Source organism: Indicator indicator, chromosome 15 (assembly GCF_027791375.1).
Source record: "Indicator indicator isolate 239-I01 chromosome 15, UM_Iind_1.1, whole genome shotgun sequence".
Lineage (NCBI taxonomy): Eukaryota > Metazoa > Chordata > Aves > Piciformes > Indicatoridae > Indicator > Indicator indicator.
The window spans coordinates 14,296,927-14,315,900 of record NC_072024.1 but is presented as its reverse complement, the minus strand read 5'-3'; the positions used below and the strand labels follow the sequence as shown (position 1 = coordinate 14,315,900).

Below are 18,974 nucleotides of genomic sequence, written 5' to 3'. Positions count from 1 at the left end.
TTAAAACACAACCACATGCTGCACTTGAAAAGGAGGTGCGCCTGCTCAGCTCCCGCCTGCTTTAACAGGGTTCACCTGCCCCAAATTGAATGCTTATTCAAAGCCTTTTTATTCATAGAAAGGGTGGAGTATTTTTTGCACTTGGAACAATACCAGACTACTAACAGTCTCGTGATTGAAAAAAATAATAAAATAGCAGAGACTTGGAAAAATCTTAAATTTCTCAGTCTGCCACAGGGCTTTATACAGCCTAAGCATGTCAGTAAGTCTACAGCGTTGGGCCTGCACAAAGGAGATAAAACCCTTCTTGTTCCAGAGCACAGCTGGAATGCTTCAGAAATTATACCTTAACACATATACCTTATTACACCTTATACCTTAATGCTGTTACTAAGGTTTGGCATTTTAGAAAACTGTAATTAGAAATTTAAAGACATTCCACTCGCCCATATTTGACAATGAGACTTTAAAATCCTAATTGTGTATGTGTGTAGGCAGACCCCCCCAGGTGCAGTAACAGCTGGAGGAAATTTCATACGCCTTTCCGAAGTCCTGGGCACCTTGCTAAGACATTTTCACAGGCCAGCTTGGAGTTTCAATCCAAACATGAAATGTATCCTCACAAACAAAAAACCAAACTCAAGCCCTTAGTATCAGGAGATTTATCCATAATCAGTTTGCACCCATCTGCACATTGCATAGAAAACCAACCCCTTTTTCAGGCAGCCGTTTGCCAGGTGGACATGAAACCTTTCTTGAGGATTTAAAGTTTCGCTGCTGCAGGCACAAAGCCGGCTACCTATCCAGACAGGGACGAAGGGGTCAACCGCTGAGAAAAAGGCTAGCAGCACCAGAAAAAGGGAACAACCACGGCGAGGCAGCCCCTCAGGCAAGGTAAGGCACCAACGTTCATCCGTCCATCTTCCCTCGCGCCCTCCCTCCCTCGCGCACGCGCACACGCACACCACCTCGCCTTTCCCCCCAGGCGCGCGCAATGATGATTGACGCGCGCCACGCCATGCCGCTCCGCCCAGCCCCGCCGAGGAGGTCGCGAGCGGCTCGTCGTTTCCGGTCGCGCCTCTCGGAAGCGGGCAAGCTGTAGCGCTGGCTCCATGTGGCGCAGGTTGTGCTCCGCCCTCAGGCGGCTCCGCGGCTCACCCACAGCTGTGTTCGCCGGCGGTGACCGGCTGCCCGCCGCCATGGAGCGGGCCGTGGTGCGGTGCGTGCCGTCCGAGCCCAAGCTGAGTCTGCGGTTCGTGCTTCCTGATGGCAGCGCCAGGCACATGCAACGGGACCAGGCGGAGCCGCTGGGCCGGGTACTGGCCCGCATCGCCACCAATGCCGCCAAGGGCCACGCTAAGGCAGGGAAAAAGAATAAGAAGGCGCGGGCGGAGGACGGTCTGCCCGGGGAAGCTGCAGCGGTAGCACCGGCCGTGCGGCTCTTTTCCCGTGACGGGGAAGAGGTGGCCGAGCAGATACCGAACGCAGCAGCATGGCAGGACGGCGCTGTGCTGCAGATCGGGGAGGCGCGGTACCGCGTGGAGCGCAACCCGCCAGCGCTCACCGAGCTCCAACTGCCGCGATCGCTCCTGGCCGGCTTCCCCGTGTGCCCCAAGGTGAGCGCCGAGTTCGCTGCACCTCAGCACTGCCTCTTCCGCTGGTACTGCGAGCAGCGTCCCGCGGCCGGCGGGGAGGCAGCGGCAAGCGGTGACGGCCCGGCCTGGGTGGAGACGTCCGCCGAGCGCGTCTTCACGCCTTCCAACGCGCTGGTGGGGCTGCGGCTGAAGCTGCGGTGCACGCCCGGGAATGAAGTACAGCGCTATGGGCTGCCTCGTGAGGTGGAGAGTAGCGGTCCTGTGGAGGCAGGACCCGGCGCCTGTACCTTCGACTCCCGGCACCTCTACACCAAGAAGATCTGCGGCGAGGGCTCCGTTCGCACCGTCTCTTACAACATCCTGGCCGACACCTACGCCCAGACGGAATTCTCCCGCACCGTGCTTTACCCCTACTGCGCACCGTACGCCCTAGAGCTCGACTACCGGCAGAACCTCCTCAAGAAGGAGCTGGCGGGCTACAGCGCCGACCTCATTTGCTTGCAAGAAGTGGATAAGTCCGTCTTCGTAGACAGCTTGGCCCCAGCCCTAGATGCTTTTGGACTCGAAGGGCTCTTCAAGATCAAGGAGAAGCAGCACGAAGGCCTGGCCACTTTCTACCGCAGGGACAAGTTCAGTCTCCTTAGCCAGCACGACATAGCTTTTAGCGAAGCCCTGCTTTCGGACCCGCTGCAGAAAGAGTTGTGTGATAAGCTGGCCAAGTACCCTGTGGTGCAGGAAAAAGTATTGCAGAGGTCATCTGTGCTGCAGGTACCAGCTTTTACGTGTATTCATCCTCTTTCCCTTCTCCTCCTGCTATCTCCGGGCAGGTGCAGCCAAGCTAGGTTTGTTGAGCTTCAAACCATAGAAAAGGGAGATGAGGGGTTAACAATCTGAAATACAGAACCGTGTTGTGTTCTGTTAGCCAGGGTAATGAGTAGAGAAGATCACCTTAGGAACAAAAACAAAACATGGAGACTTCACTGAATTTGGCATGTGGAATTACTGGAATTCGGTAAAAAAGGCTAAATTATTTTCTTTGTTTTAGGATGGAGACAGTTGTTCAAATTCTGGGCCAGGTATCGATTCCAGGTTGGTGCCATTGGCTGCCAAGTTTTTCACTACTTACCCTCATATGTCAGAATATGTAGTTCAGAAAACTTAAATCTTGCAAATCAGTTCTAAATGGAAGTAATTAAATTAGCTTGCTTTAATAATGCCACTTTAGAAAGTGCCATTAGGGAGAGAACTAAGGTTGGACAAGTTTGTGAGCTAGTTGATGGCCAGTGGATCTGCCAGCAGAGCTGCTGTGTAAGATAAAGTGTGTAAGAGAGACGTCTGTGTCACGAATTTCAGAAACACTCAGTGGTAAAAATTTCCTGCTCACAAAGTGGAACTAAGAAGCTTTCCTTGGTAACTGAATCCACCTCTAAATTTACATTCAATTTAACACCTATGCAATGCTACAGTTTGCTTGATAAACTCAGAGATACAGCTCTGGCTCTGTTGCAGATGTGGAAAAACAGAAACTGCAACTAGTTAAGAATGGTACAGCATTAGCAGCATCATATGAAAAAATATGGAATGGATTGAAGGAAAAAATAACAGCCAAACCAGACACTTAGGGGAAAAAGAACATTTGTAAAATACCTACATGTAGTGGTAATGTATTGGCAGACCCAGACCTTATACAGAAGATAAATAGACTGAACTTGAACTGTACAGCTCTTTAGTTCAGATTCTTTGCATCAGATTCTTTGAACTGAATTTCCATGATGGCTTAGGCTATCAATTGCTTTTTAAAAAATACATAACCTCTCTGTTGAAGACTTACCAAAGATTGTTTTTTCTCTGAAAGGTTTCAGTTCTTCAGTCTACAGCTGATCCTTCCAGGAAGATTTGTGTAGCTAATACCCACCTATACTGGCACCCAAAAGGTAATTTTATTGTGTTCCTGTATGTAGGATAAGTGGGTTTGTAAAGGTTTTTGGCCTTCCTAGAGAGTGTACATTCCCCCCCTTTTTTTTGCAGCTATAACCTTTTCTTCCTGAACTGGGGGTTTCCGGTCCTGCTTCTCTGATGGGCCAAGCTAGACTGCTAGGTCTGTTTGTTTTCTTTCGACTAAGATTGTTCCAGCCTGCCTGAGAGTCTGTAGAATACAGCTGAAAGCAAGACTTGTTGCACACATTTCACCCAAAGAGTAAGCCATAAAATCACACAGAATGGTTTGGGTTGGAAGAGGCCTTAAAGATCATCGAGTTCCAACGCCCCTGACACAGACAGGAACACCTTCCACTAGACCATAGAATCATAGAATCAACAAGGTTGCACAAGACCTCAGAGATCAAGTCCAACCTATCACCCTCATGACTAACCTCATGACTAACTAAACCATGGCTTCAAGTGCCATGTCCAATCCTTTTTTGAACCTCCAGGGACGGTGACTCCACCACCTCCCTGGGCAGCACATTCCAATGGCAAATCACTCTTTTCTGTGAAGAACTTTCTCCTCACCTCCAGCCTAAACTTGCCCTGGTGCAGCTTGAGACTGTGCCCTCTTGTTCTGGTGCTGGTTACCTGGGAGAAGAGACCAAACCCCTCCTGGCTACAACCTCCCTTCAGGTAGTTATAGAGAATAAGGATTCCTCTGAGCCTCCTCTTCTCCAGGCTAAACAACCCCAGCTCCCTCAGCCTCTCCTCATAGGGCTTGTGCTCCAGACCTCTCACCAGCCTCGTTGCCCTTCTCTGGACATGTTCAAGTGTCTGAATATCCTTAAATTGAGGAACCCAGAACTGGACACAGTACTCAAGGTGTGGCCTAACCAGAGCTGAGTACAGGGGCAGAGTGACTTCTCTGCTCCTGCTCAAGGAGGTTGCTCGAGGCTTCATCAAGCCTGTCCTTAAACACCTCCATGGAGGGGGGCAGTACAGACGTGATACATCTGATGTATATTCACAACACAAAATGATATCCAGTTCCTGTCACACTCTAGAATGGTAATAACACCACTCTTGATGACTTTGCTCCTTAAATACAAGGATTGTATCAGTGTCTCTATGAAGTGACATAGATTTATCCACTTCACAACTGCTAATTGAGCCCCATGCAAACACTTCTCCCCTTTCTGTTCCAGCTTACCAGGCAAAACTGGATTTGTTAGTTTTTGTTCTAATTGCATATTGTATCTGGTCTTCCCAATTCTGTTGTATGTGAAGCAGTTATATAGGGGTACTAACAGGAGAGGAACCAGGCTGGGCTACAGAGTCTTTTTAGAAGAGATTGTTCTTTTTAACATAAGTTTTCCTTTGGTTCTGGTCCTTTTAGGAACATTAGTAGGATGGTTGCTGTGAAATGGAAAGCTGTGGTAATACAAGTGTTTAAGGGTCAGAGTTCTTGCATGTGCAAGTTTAAATTAAAACCTTGACCGCTTCTGAAATGTAAACAGTCACAAACTTCAAAGTCATCTTTTTAATGAAAACTCTTCTAAGACATAGTGCACAGAAAATTAAAAATAAGATTGTTGTTTCAGATCTATACGTGATATATGCTTGAAGGAGCATCTTGGAGAATGCCTTCTGTGCTGCTGTCAAGTAATACATTTTTATATTCTTAGGTGGGAACATCCGTCTCATCCAAATCGCTGTAGCCTTGTCTCACATCAAGCATGTAGCATGTGACTTGTATCCAAGTTTACCAATCGTATTCTGTGGAGATTTCAATAGTACACCTTCGTCTGGGACTTACAGTTTTATTAACAGTGGTGGCATTGCTGAAGATCATGAAGACTGGGTCTCGAATGGTGAACAAGAAAAGTGCAGTATGCCTCTAAGCCATCCTTTCCAACTGCTAAGTGCTTGTGGAGAACCTGCTTATACAAATTATGTTGGTGGGTTTCACGGATGTCTGGACTACATTTTCATTGACAAGAACGCTCTGGAGGTTGAACAGGTCATTCCCTTGCCAAGTCATGAAGAAGTAACAACCCATCAGGCTTTGCCGAGTGTTTCACATCCTTCTGATCATATAGCACTAATATGTGACTTAAAATGGAAATAGATAGCCCCAGCATGGTGCTTTTGCAGGTTTTGAAGCAAGAAATGGGATTTCCTGCTGGGGAAAAGAAGTTAGCGACCCTAGCTTGTGCTCTACTTACAGGAAAGTTGGAACAGTTACTGAAGAGTTGGGGTATTATCACACTGTTCAGACATTTGCATGACAACTTTTCCCTTCCCTTTTTATATACTAGTAAGAAAAATATATGTAAGACAGGATTTTGAAAATTGGGTTATCATATACCTTTTTAGTAGTGTTTTTAAAGGATTAAGAATTCTTTTGTTAAAAAAGATACATTATTCTGATTTGTAAAATTGTACAGAATCCTGCTTAATTCAAAACCAAACACAGAACCTGAAAACAAATTCAGTTGATTCAACCTCATTGTAATTACTGTCATGACATTTTTTTAAATGTAAGTGCACAAATTGTGTTGCTCATTTACCATTCCTGTGACCCAATTTTTCAGTAAGCGGCATGAGTAATGCACCTACTGCTTTCTGAAGACGTTTTTCAGTTACTGGTGAATAGATTTTTCTGTCAACAATAAACCCTGTTAAATTCAAGGTTATAACCGATTTACAAGGATTTTGCGTGCCAACTTGGTATGAGTAATGAGGGTAACTTCAGTACCTGGTAAAATCTGACTACATCTATGTTCCTTCTATTGTTTATAATCACTGGCAGCAAAAGAAATATTAAAGTTTAGCATAACCAGCTCTCGATGAAAGGGAGGTTGTTTTCAGGCAAGGATAGATACAGCATAGTTAATGTAGTGGATTAGCTATCTGTGCCTAACTTGCAAGCCTTTATCACAACTGTTCTATTTTGTTCCTTTATTGCATACAAAGACCTGAATCTTCAATGGTGTTTTTACCTACATTTTTCCCTTCTAGAAATAGTACAGTCTTCCCTATGTTGTAGAAGATAATTTGGATTTGGGGAAATGTTTCATCCATTCCTTCACTGATGGGTTGGAATTGTTTTACCCAGCTTCTTTGCCTGCATCATGAGTCCATATGAAACAAACTGCATTTGAAAACCATTTCACTAGATCTCCTTCTTCAACCTAATAAAGCTCCCTTTTAAATTTTCTGTCCCTGTTACCATTTTTCTAGTTCCTGGTGTCTTTTACAGCAAAACAAGTCTGCTTATGTTGAAAAAAAGCTGTGTACGCTATACTTGCACAACTACTCACCTCCACTGCCTTCTGGTGGACTGCTTGTAACAGCTGAGATTGACTAAACTGTTTGTGTACTACTAAAAATCCCCAGTCATTTTCAAGTAGCATACTGCTGAGACTTCTTGGTCTAGGCTCTTGCTGTAGCAGAATTGTTAAAACTGTTTAGGCCAGAAAGGACCTTGAGCATTATCAAGTTCGACTGTTAACGTAACACTGCCAAGTCACCACTAAGCCATGCCACTAAGTACCACATCTACAGACTAAAATTCCTCCAGGGATGGTGACTCTACCACCTCTCTGCACAGCCCATTCAAATATTTAACGACCTTTTTGGTGAATTTTCTAATGTCCAAATTAAACCTCCCCTGGTGCAACTTAAGGGCACTTTCTCTTGTCCTAGCATAGTACCTGCAACACTGTGAAGGGCAGTACTTTGCAGACTTGTACACATCTGTCCTTTGGCCTTTGTATGTTATTTCCAATAAAATTATTACCAGGTATCTGAGCATTTAAGAAGTTGATGATGATAAAAAAAACACTGGTAAAGCCAACAGGCAGCTTTAGCCTCAGAAGTCATACAAGACTAAAAAGATGTGTGTCCATAAATCTCAAAACATGTCCTGAACATGAGAAGATTCACCAAGTTCCCATGAACTGTCCAGAACTCTGTTACCAGCTCCACACCTAACAACAAACCAGAAATTGGCAAAAGGACTACTCTACTAGTAAGCAAGTTTGACCTGTGTTACTAAAGATCTCATGTGAACGTGCTTTCCAAGTAGCTTTTTCAGCAACATAAGCAGTTAACCTTCCCTCTTCCTCTTGCCTCAAGCTTGCTTACCTGATCCTATTCTACCACCTCTGAATTCTGGCTACTTGTTCCTGCTTGTGCCGTACCAAACTCAAAGAGGGAACTGAACCAGCTAAAAATACAGAGCCTTTTGTTTTCTTGATGGTAGTACAGTTTTAGGGGGTCATTATACCCTGAGCTAATTCATCATGAAGCTTCCTGTTCCCAAAGAGCAAAACATAGGCTTTATGGTGGGAATCAGTGATCAAGGGCTGGAGCAAAGCACCCACCTGCTTAAGAAGATCTGCAACAAAACACAAGACCTTGTACTTGCCCTGTAAAATTGGACCCTCAATAGTTCAGGTGGGTCCTTGTCACAACCCACTATCCAGAGAAAGCCCTGGGTAGCATGGGAGGTCGAGCTAAGAGTCAAAAATTCCCTTGGATTAAATTAAAGCAAACTGACAACAAACAACTCATGAGCTGGGTTCATTAGAGTCAACGAGAACTCTCAATAATGGACAGGAGCAGAGGGAAAATGCAAATAAAAAGAAGGAAAAAAAGAGAGTGAGTTAAGTCAGAGAAAAGGAAGGATATCATCACTCCTTGCATCCAGAATCTTAAGTCCTTAAGTCCTCAAGCCACACCAGGGAAAAGTTAGATGAGGCATTAGAAGAAACTTCTTCACTGAAAAGGTTATCAAACACTGGAACAGGCTCTCCAGGGAGGTGGTTGAATCCCCATCCCTAAAGGTGTTTAAGACACAGAGATACGACATTAAGGAACATGGTTTAGCACCAGACTTAGCAGAGTGATGATATTAAAGGTCTTTTCCAACCAAAGCAATTCTATGAATTTATTGAAAAGTATCTGTATTAATGGAGTATTATAGGGACTTTGAGTATGTTCCTGGTACTGAAAGAGGTAAGGTAGCACAATAAAAAAAATTATGAGTTTGTTCTTGTACAGACAAGCACTACTTACAACAGTAGCACTAACTTCCAAGGAAAAAGTAAGCCAGTAAGATTTCAACTCGAAGCAACAGCCTGCAAGAATACCCATAGCAAACTGTCATGTAGTCTTTTAAACTACAAAGGTGTAAGGAGGCAGAGACATGAAAGCAGTCACAGCCACATAGAGCTGATTTTTGGGGGTGACTATAACCATTACTGTGAAACTGACTAAAACCCCATTTTAAGTGTTCAAGTTCATTTCCCAATTAGCCACCAACAGAATTTGCAATCCCTCCTACTACAACCCATGCTGGTCTTCAAATGCAGATCTAACTTTTGTGCTTTTCAGGCAGTTTGTAGTAGTTGTATTAGAATTTCTGTGACTGGTAGTATTCTCATACTTGGATATATTGAAAGGAATTTCAGATTACAACCTCAAAAGACACTCACAGAATTATGTAAACCTTGATGACAGCTAATCTGCTGCATTGTGTACAACTTTGATGCTCACTTTCCAGATATCATTTTACAGAGCTCCAGGAAAGTTCAGTAAATAAAAACAGAATTAAGCGGTAACTTTTCAGTTTAACAATTTCAGGAATCAAGAAGAGAATACACAGAACTGTACCTTTTATCATTTTATTAGGAATAATTCCAAGTGGGTTATGAAGAAACTAATCCATTGAATTTGATGAATTTTCCAAAAGTTCTTAAAGAAGATATGTTCACCAACAAACAGTAAAACTTCAGCAGAACTATTATACATTGGGCAAAAATAGTCAGGCTGAGACCAAAAAGCAACATGCAACATAAAAAAAAAAAAAATACAATATAAAGGAAGACAATCTGCTGAATATTAAAAACAACCTCAACATGAGCTCCTTGCAACCAGCACAGAACTATTCTACCCATCAAATCCAATTCACACAAAGGCAAGTTGGGCTGACAGAACCCAAAAATTAATAAAACGTTCCTCAGTGCAGCAGGATCACATAGCGTTTTAGAGCATTTCCTTGGCTGGAACAAGCAGTATTCGGAATTCTTTTTGGCAAGGGAAAGAAATAAATATGTTTGGAATGCTACATTTTTACATCAGCAGACTGTCTGAGGAATGAAATGGCATCATTAAAATAAAAGCGGGGAGGAAAAAAACTTAATCATTAATTTATTTGGGCTCAAAAGAATATTCAAAATAGATCTTAAAGATGTCACAATAACTATATTCAGGCATTTAGGCTAACAAGTGGAATAAAAAAGAAAAAAAAAATCAGAAGATATACTTTTTCCAAGTTAAGAGGATGTTTACCCAAGTATATTGCTACCTTTGCAACATGTAACTTGGTAAACAGTAATTGGCAACAAAATAAGTTGAAACGCTGTAATATCCCACCCAAGTATCAGTTCCAGATACTGTAATAACCAAGATGCAAACTAATTTTGTTGTAGCAAGCCTAGACCATTTATATCAAACACGTCCCTGGTGAAAGAGTCTTCCAGTATGAATTAGCGTTTTGAGAGTTCATTTGACAGCCAGTCAAGTCCCTCATACAGACCAGTTCCTTGTGTAGCACAGGTTGCCTGGACATACCACTGTTAATGCAGAACAAAAACACAAATTAAATACTGGCAAAACACAAGTTAATTTATCACAGTATGTGACATCCAGATGCACACTCAAATTGTGTTCTTACAACACTGTTGTGCTGTAAGCAGAGTGAATATTGAACAGGGAGTGTTTAAGAGTTTTGTAAAGTATATATGAAGTGGATTGGGTTCAGACGTGACCCAGAAACTCTGTTTTGGCCTACTAAATGCTATAGCACCATTTAGGGCATTAAGAAATAAAAGAGACATGTTGAATTTGGTTTATGCATGGAAAACTAGCTTCTTGCTTTTGAAAGACTGCTCCTCAGGAAATGGGCATGGAATTATCTAAATTAACACACCACTAAAGCACCTTCTATGGATGTCATCTTAGTCTGCACTTATTTTGAACAAGCACCTTAAACTATGCACTAGAGAGTTTAACAGCAGGTGTGTGCATCTTTCTACAGGACAAAGAAAAAATTTCTTTGTCCTTCAAAGGAAAATTTATGTTTCTGATATATAATAAAGACAGACGAGTTCAGCAAGCAACATTTAGCACTTACAGTTCTGCTACGCAGAGCCTGAAGACCTAGTTTATCTGTCATTTCACTGATTGCCATGGCATTTGGCAGGTCCTGTTTGTTTGCGAACAGAAGCAGCACCGCATCTTGCAGCTCATCCTCTTCAAGCTAACAGAAAAAAATGGTGTTGTCATTAAATTAGCTCAATTAAGAACTTCAACTACTTCAACAGGCACTAAAGAAACTTAAATACTGATTTAAGTTTTATAAACATTTTCATTGTTGCTGCTGAAGTCACGAATAAGCACTCAGTGAAATTGAACTAGTACTAAACAGAACTTCTCCTGTAAGTCAGGCGGATCCCCCATCTGGTCCCACAAAGAGTACTGAGGGAGCTGTCAGAGGAGCTTGACAAACCCATCTCCATCATCTATCAGCAGTCCTAGTTAACAAAGCAGGCCCTAGATGATTGAAGGCTTGCCAATAGGACACCCATTTATAAATAAGAAGGGCTGCAGGGACTGTGGTACCAGAAAAGATTATGGAATAGTTCATCCCGAGTGCACTCACATGGCACATGCAAGACAATCAGGATCAGGCCCAGCCAATATGGATTCCTGAAGAGCAGCAGTTGCTGCTTGACCAACCTGATCTCCTCCTATGACCAGACAACCTGATGGAAAGTTGTGGATGCTGTCTACCTAGACTCTACTGTGACACCATCTCCAACAGCATTCTGCTAAAGAAGCTCATGGCTCATAGCTTACAGAGCTGTACTCTTCACTGAGTTCAAAACTGGCTGGAAGGCCAAGCTCATAGAACGAGAGTAAGCGGCCTCAAGTTGCACCAGGGGAGATTTAGACTAGATATTAGGAAAAATTTCTTTACTGACAGAACGGTCAGCAAGCTGCCCAGGGAAGTGGTGGAGCCATCATCCGTGGAGATGTTTAAAAAACTAGATGTGGCACTTCATGACATGGTTTAGTAGTCACAGTAGCCTTAGGCTGATAATTGGACTTCATGATCTTAGAGGTCTTTTCCAATCTTTAATGATTCTAAGTTAGGAAATACCCTTTTTTAACAGGTAGTTCAAATGTATTGGCATCTTGCTGCTGAATCTGCTCTATTTGTAGTAAAGTTTTATGAAGGAAATAAAAATTCTACAAAACTAGTAGTTCTTCAGCTAAAGTTCTCTACAAAATCACAATTACAATTCAGTGCATGATGTGACCCATAATTACCAAGTGAATAGACACTCTCCAAACTCCCTAAAACTTTAAAATCCTAAATCTCTTAGGAAAGCCAAAAAGCATCAAAAAATGTAACAAAACAACCACAGTTATCATCTCAGAAGGTATCAATACTTACCATTTTCTGCAGCACTGATGCTGCTTCTGCAATTCTTTCTCTGTCATTGCTGTCTACCACAAAAATGAGGCCCTGTAAGAAGTTAAGCATTTCTGAAAAACCAAGGTAAACACGAAGTACTATTTTAAATGCCAAAAAAATCCTTGATATTTAATACTGTGATCGTCCCCTCTCTTTGGTAAGCAATTTCGATAGAAATTTCTGTTTAAGCAGTACAAGATGTCTAACCACATTGTTAAGTTTCAACTGCAACATAAAGCTAGGCCTTCTAAATCAAAGAAGTTAAAACTCAAACATTGGTTTACAGGTAAGTCTTGTATTCATTACTATGAAAAAAAAAAAAAGTTGATCAGCAAAATTTCAGAGCTAACTTACTGAACCTCCTTTTTCACTCCTTGTATCATGTTAAATACAAGACAATCACAAGCGCTTCGCCATCTAATTTTTCACTGGAAAAAAACCCACACCTTTAAATAAGACCTGAATTTAACAAATTTTACACCAAATAATATTTATAACAGCATTGCTGTTATTCAAATGTCCTCCTTATACCGATAACCCTATTCCCAAAGCTTCCTCATACTAATAAGCATCTTACCCTTACTACTTGGAAACTGAAGGTAAGAATCGCTTTTATGTAACCAAACCGAGAGCAGTCACGGCAATATGAAGCTGACACTACCAAGTAACAAGAGCTTTCACAACAGTTTTAGATACTCGCTATACTAAAGACATTGATACTGCACAGTCAAAGCTGTGTATGTAAGGGTGATTATTAAAAAAGACTATGTAAAGGGGTGTTTAAACAGTAACATTTTTCACATATAAGAAAATGCCAGTTCAAGCAGGAAAAAAGCACAGCTACAGCAAAGCTTAAGAGTTACCTCACAAACAAACCAGCTGTTCAGGCACGTTAGAGCACACTGGTAGATCCTAAAGCACATCATCCTTGCCAGACTACAATCACAACTACACTTGAAGCCTTCAGGGTAATAAACTAGCTTCAGCTAAAACAGAATTTTAGTACCTCTCAGAACTAACTTGCAGGAAGCAGTGAAAAGCCTTTCTGAAAAGAAAGGACAGAAGACAACTTTGTTTTACACTACAGAGGTACATACAAACTAAGTCTTTAACTATTCACCATCTCAGAACTCTTACCTGTGTGTTTTGGAAATAGTGCCTCCAAAGAGGTCTAATTTTATCTTGACCACCAACATCCCAAACTGTGAAACAGATGTTTTTATATTCTACCGTTTCCACATTAAAACCTAAAAGTAAAAGAGTTAAGTAATTTGAAACAATTAATACTAGTGTTAAAATGTAATTCTAACCATGTTCAAGACAGTTACTTCCTAAGTTATGCTTCTCCCAAATACATACAAAATGGCTTACCAAAATTGAATTGGTAAGTCAAAAATAAAACTGATGAAGAGAAAAGACGACCAACAACAACAAAAAAAACCCACTTAAAACCAAGTACACCACCTTTGGTTCAAGAAACCTTTCAGCCACAAATTGCTAGAGGCTCATATGTTTCGGAGAGGCACTGCACCTTAACTAGTTACTGTTCTTCTGAACATCTGTTACTGGCCACTGTCAGACACAGGATCCTGGTCCAGATGCATCTTTGGTCTGACACAGTTGTTATGGCAGTAGCAGTAAAGGACACATCTGTCTTGATTCTTATACTAACAGCAAAGATGCCAAATCCCTACACTCTTCAGAAGCTTCTGTCGACAGCAAAGTTACAAGCAACAAGAACTAAGACAAGAGAATTGGTTCTTACCAATAGTGGGAATTGTGGTGACAATTTCTCCTAGTTTCAGTTTATAAAGAATCGTTGTCTTGCCAGCAGCATCCAAACCAACTAAAATACACAGAAAATTTTATTTAGTTCACAATCTCAACCACAACCCACTAATTTCAAAACTGACCATTTTACATGCATGTTTTAAAACAATAAAACCCAAGATTTATTAAGATGAGCAAAGAAAGATGGCATTAGCCACACAAAATTAGTTCTACTTCATCTTGAATTCCATAGAAGAAAGCTGTGAAAGGGAAATTTGAATTATAAATTAATAATCTATTGTCAACTCACACATTTAATATCTTCCACTTAAGTATTTCTCCATAAACACTTCACTTCATAAATGGACTTCACTGATACATTGCATGCAAAGATACAACACAAAAGACAGCACATGTAAGACAGAGCTCTTATTACAAAATGTATGAAGAACATGGTAAAATAATGAAACAAAATGTGGCATTATTGCATCTGCTGTGTATACTCAGGCAGCATTATAAGTAAGTATTGCAAGTATATGCCAAGCATTTTCTGTTAGGAGCCAGTCCCACTGAAGTCTATTTTGAAAGGAGAAGGAGATACACCTGCTTTGACCTTTTGAACCACAGTCTTAAAGCAAGCAACTTCAACACCCACTGGCTTCACCTCTTACACATTCTTTGTCAAGAGAACTACAATCTAATTCCAAATAAATCATTTGCATCAGGCTTTGGTAAAGCTAAGCAAGCACTGGAAGTGCAGCCTACAGGGGTTCGTGGCTTTGTCCACGAAGTACAGGAGACGATGTACATGAAGTACAGGGCACAGATGCCGTACCAAAGCGTCCTGTCACAAGAGCCAGAGACGCAGACAGCATAGTTCCTGACATTCATTCATTACAAGGCAATTTCTTAAGCTCTGGGGATTAAACACACCAGGCTTTGTCACACCCTGTGCGAGCAGCCCCACTGCTCGGGCAAGGAGCAGCGTCTCGGGGACGAGGACAACCGTCCCGGCAGCGCGGCCACAAACGCGGCGCAAACCTCGCCCGCCGCCCCGGGGAAGGGACACCCTGCTCGGCCGACGGAAGTTCCCCAGCTGACGGGCACCGGCTTCACCTACTGCAATTTGATCTCTGTGCCACGTTCTGCTTTGCCTCAACGCAAGCGGTAACCCAGGTGCAAGAAGGGACGGAGTCTCGCACGTCCCACTGCGAAGCCCAGAGAGAATTGGGCTCTGTCTCTCTCGATCCACCACAGCCGCGACCCCCGACAGGGCGACTGGGTGGGTGGGGGGGGGGTCACACAACACAAACAAGAGAGAAGAAAAGGAGAACAGGAAGAGCAGACACATCCCGATCCCCACTCCCTCCCTCCACCGTTCCTTCTCTCCCCTCCTCTCGTTCCCTTTCCAACGATCCCGCAAGCCCTCAGGGAAGGATAACAGAAGATGTCCCTTTCCCCGCACCCCAGAACTGGGTGAAATAGGCGAGCCTGGAGCTCGGGACCCCCTCCTACCGGCCTCTACTCCCTCATCGATGGAGGAACAACTATGTGAGAAACAGGCAAGCGGGCCCGGCGTTAGTCCCGGTCGGATAGAGCGCTAAGGCTGCGGCTCCGCGGCAGCCGCCTTACCCATAAGGATGCGCATCTGCTTCTTGCCGAATAGGCGTGAAAAGAGTGAGGAAATGGTGAGGCCCATGGCGGCTCCGACCGGGGTTGGGCGGCGTAGGCAGCCAGAAGAGAGCGGCCCAGCTTTTCTCTACACTGGCGATCCCTCCGCGAGAGGCGGCTGGCTGCTAAGTGCGGCCCTCGCCCGGCCACACCGATTTATAAAGGCGCAGTCGGCAGCAGCAACTCTGTGTCCGGAGAAAGCCGCTTGCTCGTTCTCTGCCACGTCACGCTCGCCACAGCCGCCGGCTCCAACGCGGACAAAATCGCGTCACTCTCGCCACATCCCCCGGCCACGGAACCTCCCTCCGCCCCGCCGCCCGAACACCCAACAGCGGCCGGGACTACTGCTCCCAGCGAGCGCTGCGCCCGCCCCGTGCCTCACTAGCCCCAATGGCTGCTGCCAGTGCACGACGGGGGATGGAGTTTACGCTTCATGAAGCCCGACCGCAGCTTCCACGGGCGCAGCAGGCCGGGAAATGCAGTCCAAGCTGTGGTCAGTTCCTCAGGTCGAGGCCCAGCCGCAACACCGGACCCTACAACCGCCCGGCGGGGCCACAGGACCTTTCCCCGCGGGGCAGGCGTGCTCCGGTCTCGTCTCCTCACCCCAGGAATTCACCCCAGTGCAGCCCCTAATCCCTCTGTGCTTAGGATACGGCAGGACAGCCAACAGGCTCTTCTGCTAAAGGGCAGCACAGAGCAAGACAGAAGTGGGCGTTCCAGGGTGAAACAAAGCCCCCAGCTACACTTTAGTAACCACAGAGCCGGGTACTTAAAAAGAAGCAAAAAAACTCCACCACAGGACTACGGAGTAGTGCAGGATCCTCTTAGACTGTTTCCATGACCTGCACCCAGAGGCTGCAGAGTGAGGGCAACGCAGTGTAGTGATCTCTGCACCAAAACAGCATACATACGTGTTCTTGCCAGAAAGTGGCAAACATAGGTATGGAAGTAATATGGGAATAAAACTAAAGCAAGCAACGGTTTATTAGAAACTTGACATCTTCTGGGAGATGTTTGATTTCCTAACCAGCTGTAACAGCCACTTTCACAGCTACAGAAAAAAGCCTATAGTATTGTGGGAACCATATCCGGGGCAACATATGATAAGCTGTACTTCATGCTTATGTGACTGAGCTCCCTAGCCCACAGAAGAACTGTTTCAAGCAAAAGCCCTACAAAATTTAAAGGAAGCTATGGTCTGTCTATGATAATTATTTTATCAGTACACAAGAGCTAGCATTTTTCAAACAGAAGCCTCCATTGAAGAAAAACATCTTTAGTGGTCTTGATAAACAGACAGTCCTACACCATATCCTAACAGAAGGCTATACAGTGAGTAAGGCTCAGTTGAGGCTGTTTTTTCTTTACATGTTAAATTATTTTTCTGAACCAAAAATTTATTTTAAATAAAGACTGAAAGTGTATTACAAAATACTCAAAGTACTCTTCTAAAAGAGTTATTTTTGAGACCTCTAAGCTGGCATTCTTCTATAGCTAGGTCATTCATAGATACCTTTCACGATTTCAATAGTTTGAGTACAATCTAACAAACGTTTGCTGTATAAGTGATTGTCCATTATCAGCATTTCAACATGAAGATCAGTGGTTGCTCTGCATAACCATACAAAACTATTATTCTCTACACACTTCTCATTCATTCTCCTCTATTGAAATTGTGGATGTTAATGCTGTTAAAGGACAAGCTGCACCTTTATCATATTCCAATGCACTTTAACTGATGTTTTGGTTCATGGCCTTATCTTTAGGTTGTTTAAAAGAAATGTGAGAGGCCCAAAGTTTAGCCATGTTCAGTTTACTCTCCTGTTACACTAATGTTACACTACCTTAACAACTTCTGATGATCCAATCCAGGCCCTTTATCTTTAGCATTTCTTTAATGAACAGCTGCTACCTCTTTTCCTTTCTAATTGCTCAGTTGTTTCCTCCTGCACTTAGGGACTTTTTCCCATCCCAGTCCAAATAATGTGTGTGTGTGTATATGCAATTTTGTATTTTTTGAAAGCGAGATGAGGAGCGAGGCAAAGTTACTTAAACAAGGAGGTTTCTGCACCGTCCTTTAGCCATCAAACCTCAGGTATATGGGTGTTAGTACAAGCTCTTTACCTATATTTCAAGCACACTGAGTTAAAAAGAACAGAAAAACTAAAAAGAGGGGTTGGAAAATTCCAGTTCATCAAGCTCGCAACTACTTTCTGCAGATGATACAATTACTTCCACTGCGACACTATGAATGGCTGAAGCATCTGTAGTGAAAAAGTGGACGCTCTTTGCAAAAACTGCAGGGAGACAGAACAAGATCAGAAACTGGCAACTGGAGGACAGACTCTTCCTGTTTCAGTGTCTGCATTTTGCCTAAACTGGTAGCTATAGTTCTTTGGAATCACCATTATTAAAAGCATTACAGATGAAGACAAAAAACAATACAGTAACGTTTTGTTGTTGCCCTTCTTTTGAAACCAATTCTAACTCTGTTTAAATGTCTAGGTAATTCAGGGATTTAAACTGATACCAACTCCTGTAAAGAACCCTGAATGGAGCTTTGCTTGCATTCTACTTCCTGCTACCATGTTTCTCAAGAGCCTGTCAGACGTGTACAAGAAACAGACTGAAAACTGGATACGTTTTGCTTAGAAGCCAGTCCCTGACATCTGCTCTCTTGAGGGTCCTGCAGCTTTATCATATTACACCATGATGAATAAATCAAACTACAAAACCACTCCATCACACCAGGAATTTTGGGTCACTTAAGAGTTACAGATTTATCAATTCAGTCTCTACAAGCTGCTGAGCAGCTTTACTTACACAGGAGGGGAGAAAAACAAACAAAACCAAACCATTATCTAAGCCACACAATTTCCAAATTCAGAATTACCTACTTACTGAGAATGAAACCACACTTTTAAAAAGCTTCTTCCTTTTAAAGATATAAACTGCTGTTTACCCCTCCCCCCTCCCAAATAAATAAATAAATAAATAAAAATCTGTAATTGTCCTATATTCTGATACTGCAAATAGGACTACACATGCCAATGAAGTTTCTTTGGTATTATTAATGTGTATTAAAACCAATAATAATTAAAGAATTTGTTCTAATTGTTCATGTCATGAAAGAGAGCCAGAGCGGCTTGAGAAGTAACAAACTGCCCAAATGCTCAAATTAAAATATAAGTTTTAAGTTTGCTATTATCCAAGTGCCTGGGTCTCTTTCAGAAGAACACAGGCACAAACACAAAACCAGACACGGTGCAGCAGAGCTTTCACAAGAACTTCCAAGGCATGAAACTTGTAACATGTTAACATTTTCCCTGCAGCAATAAAGTGTCAGGTAGCCTTAGAAATCCCTTTAAGTGAACTCTGAAACCCTGAATAGTCCATCAATGCTGAAAAACAATGGTTTTACTACTACAGTGCCCAAAGCCCAACACTAATGTCACACAGCTCAG

General features: G+C 43.0%; 2 protein-coding genes across 3 annotated transcripts; one reads left to right on the top strand and one right to left on the bottom strand.

Moving 5' to 3' along the window:
- Window positions 1–1,112: 1,112 nt before the first annotated feature.
- On the top strand, window positions 1,113–5,773 carry PDE12 (phosphodiesterase 12). Its single transcript, XM_054387459.1, has 3 exons — window positions 1,113–2,363; window positions 3,451–3,529; window positions 5,207–5,773. Exons 1-3 carry the CDS (start codon window positions 1,113–1,115, stop codon window positions 5,647–5,649), a joined length of 1,773 nt encoding a protein of 590 aa, XP_054243434.1. The 3' UTR covers window positions 5,650–5,773.
- Window positions 5,774–9,307: 3,534 nt separating this feature from the next.
- ARF4 (ADP ribosylation factor 4) lies at window positions 9,308–15,592 on the bottom strand. 2 transcript variants are annotated; one of them, XM_054387665.1, is made up of 6 exons: window positions 15,472–15,592; window positions 13,835–13,915; window positions 13,207–13,316; window positions 12,049–12,120; window positions 10,723–10,848; window positions 9,308–10,162 (listed from the first exon to the last, which is right to left on the bottom strand). In XM_054387665.1, exons 1-6 carry the CDS (start codon window positions 15,536–15,538, stop codon window positions 10,076–10,078), a joined length of 543 nt encoding a protein of 180 aa, XP_054243640.1. In that variant the 5' UTR covers window positions 15,539–15,592; the 3' UTR covers window positions 9,308–10,075. The 2 variants fall into 2 exon arrangements, with proteins under 2 accessions (XP_054243640.1, XP_054243641.1); XM_054387666.1 differs by lacking the exon at window positions 13,207–13,316 and having other exon boundaries at window positions 12,049–12,140.
- Between the last annotated feature and the right edge of the window lie 3,382 nt (window positions 15,593–18,974).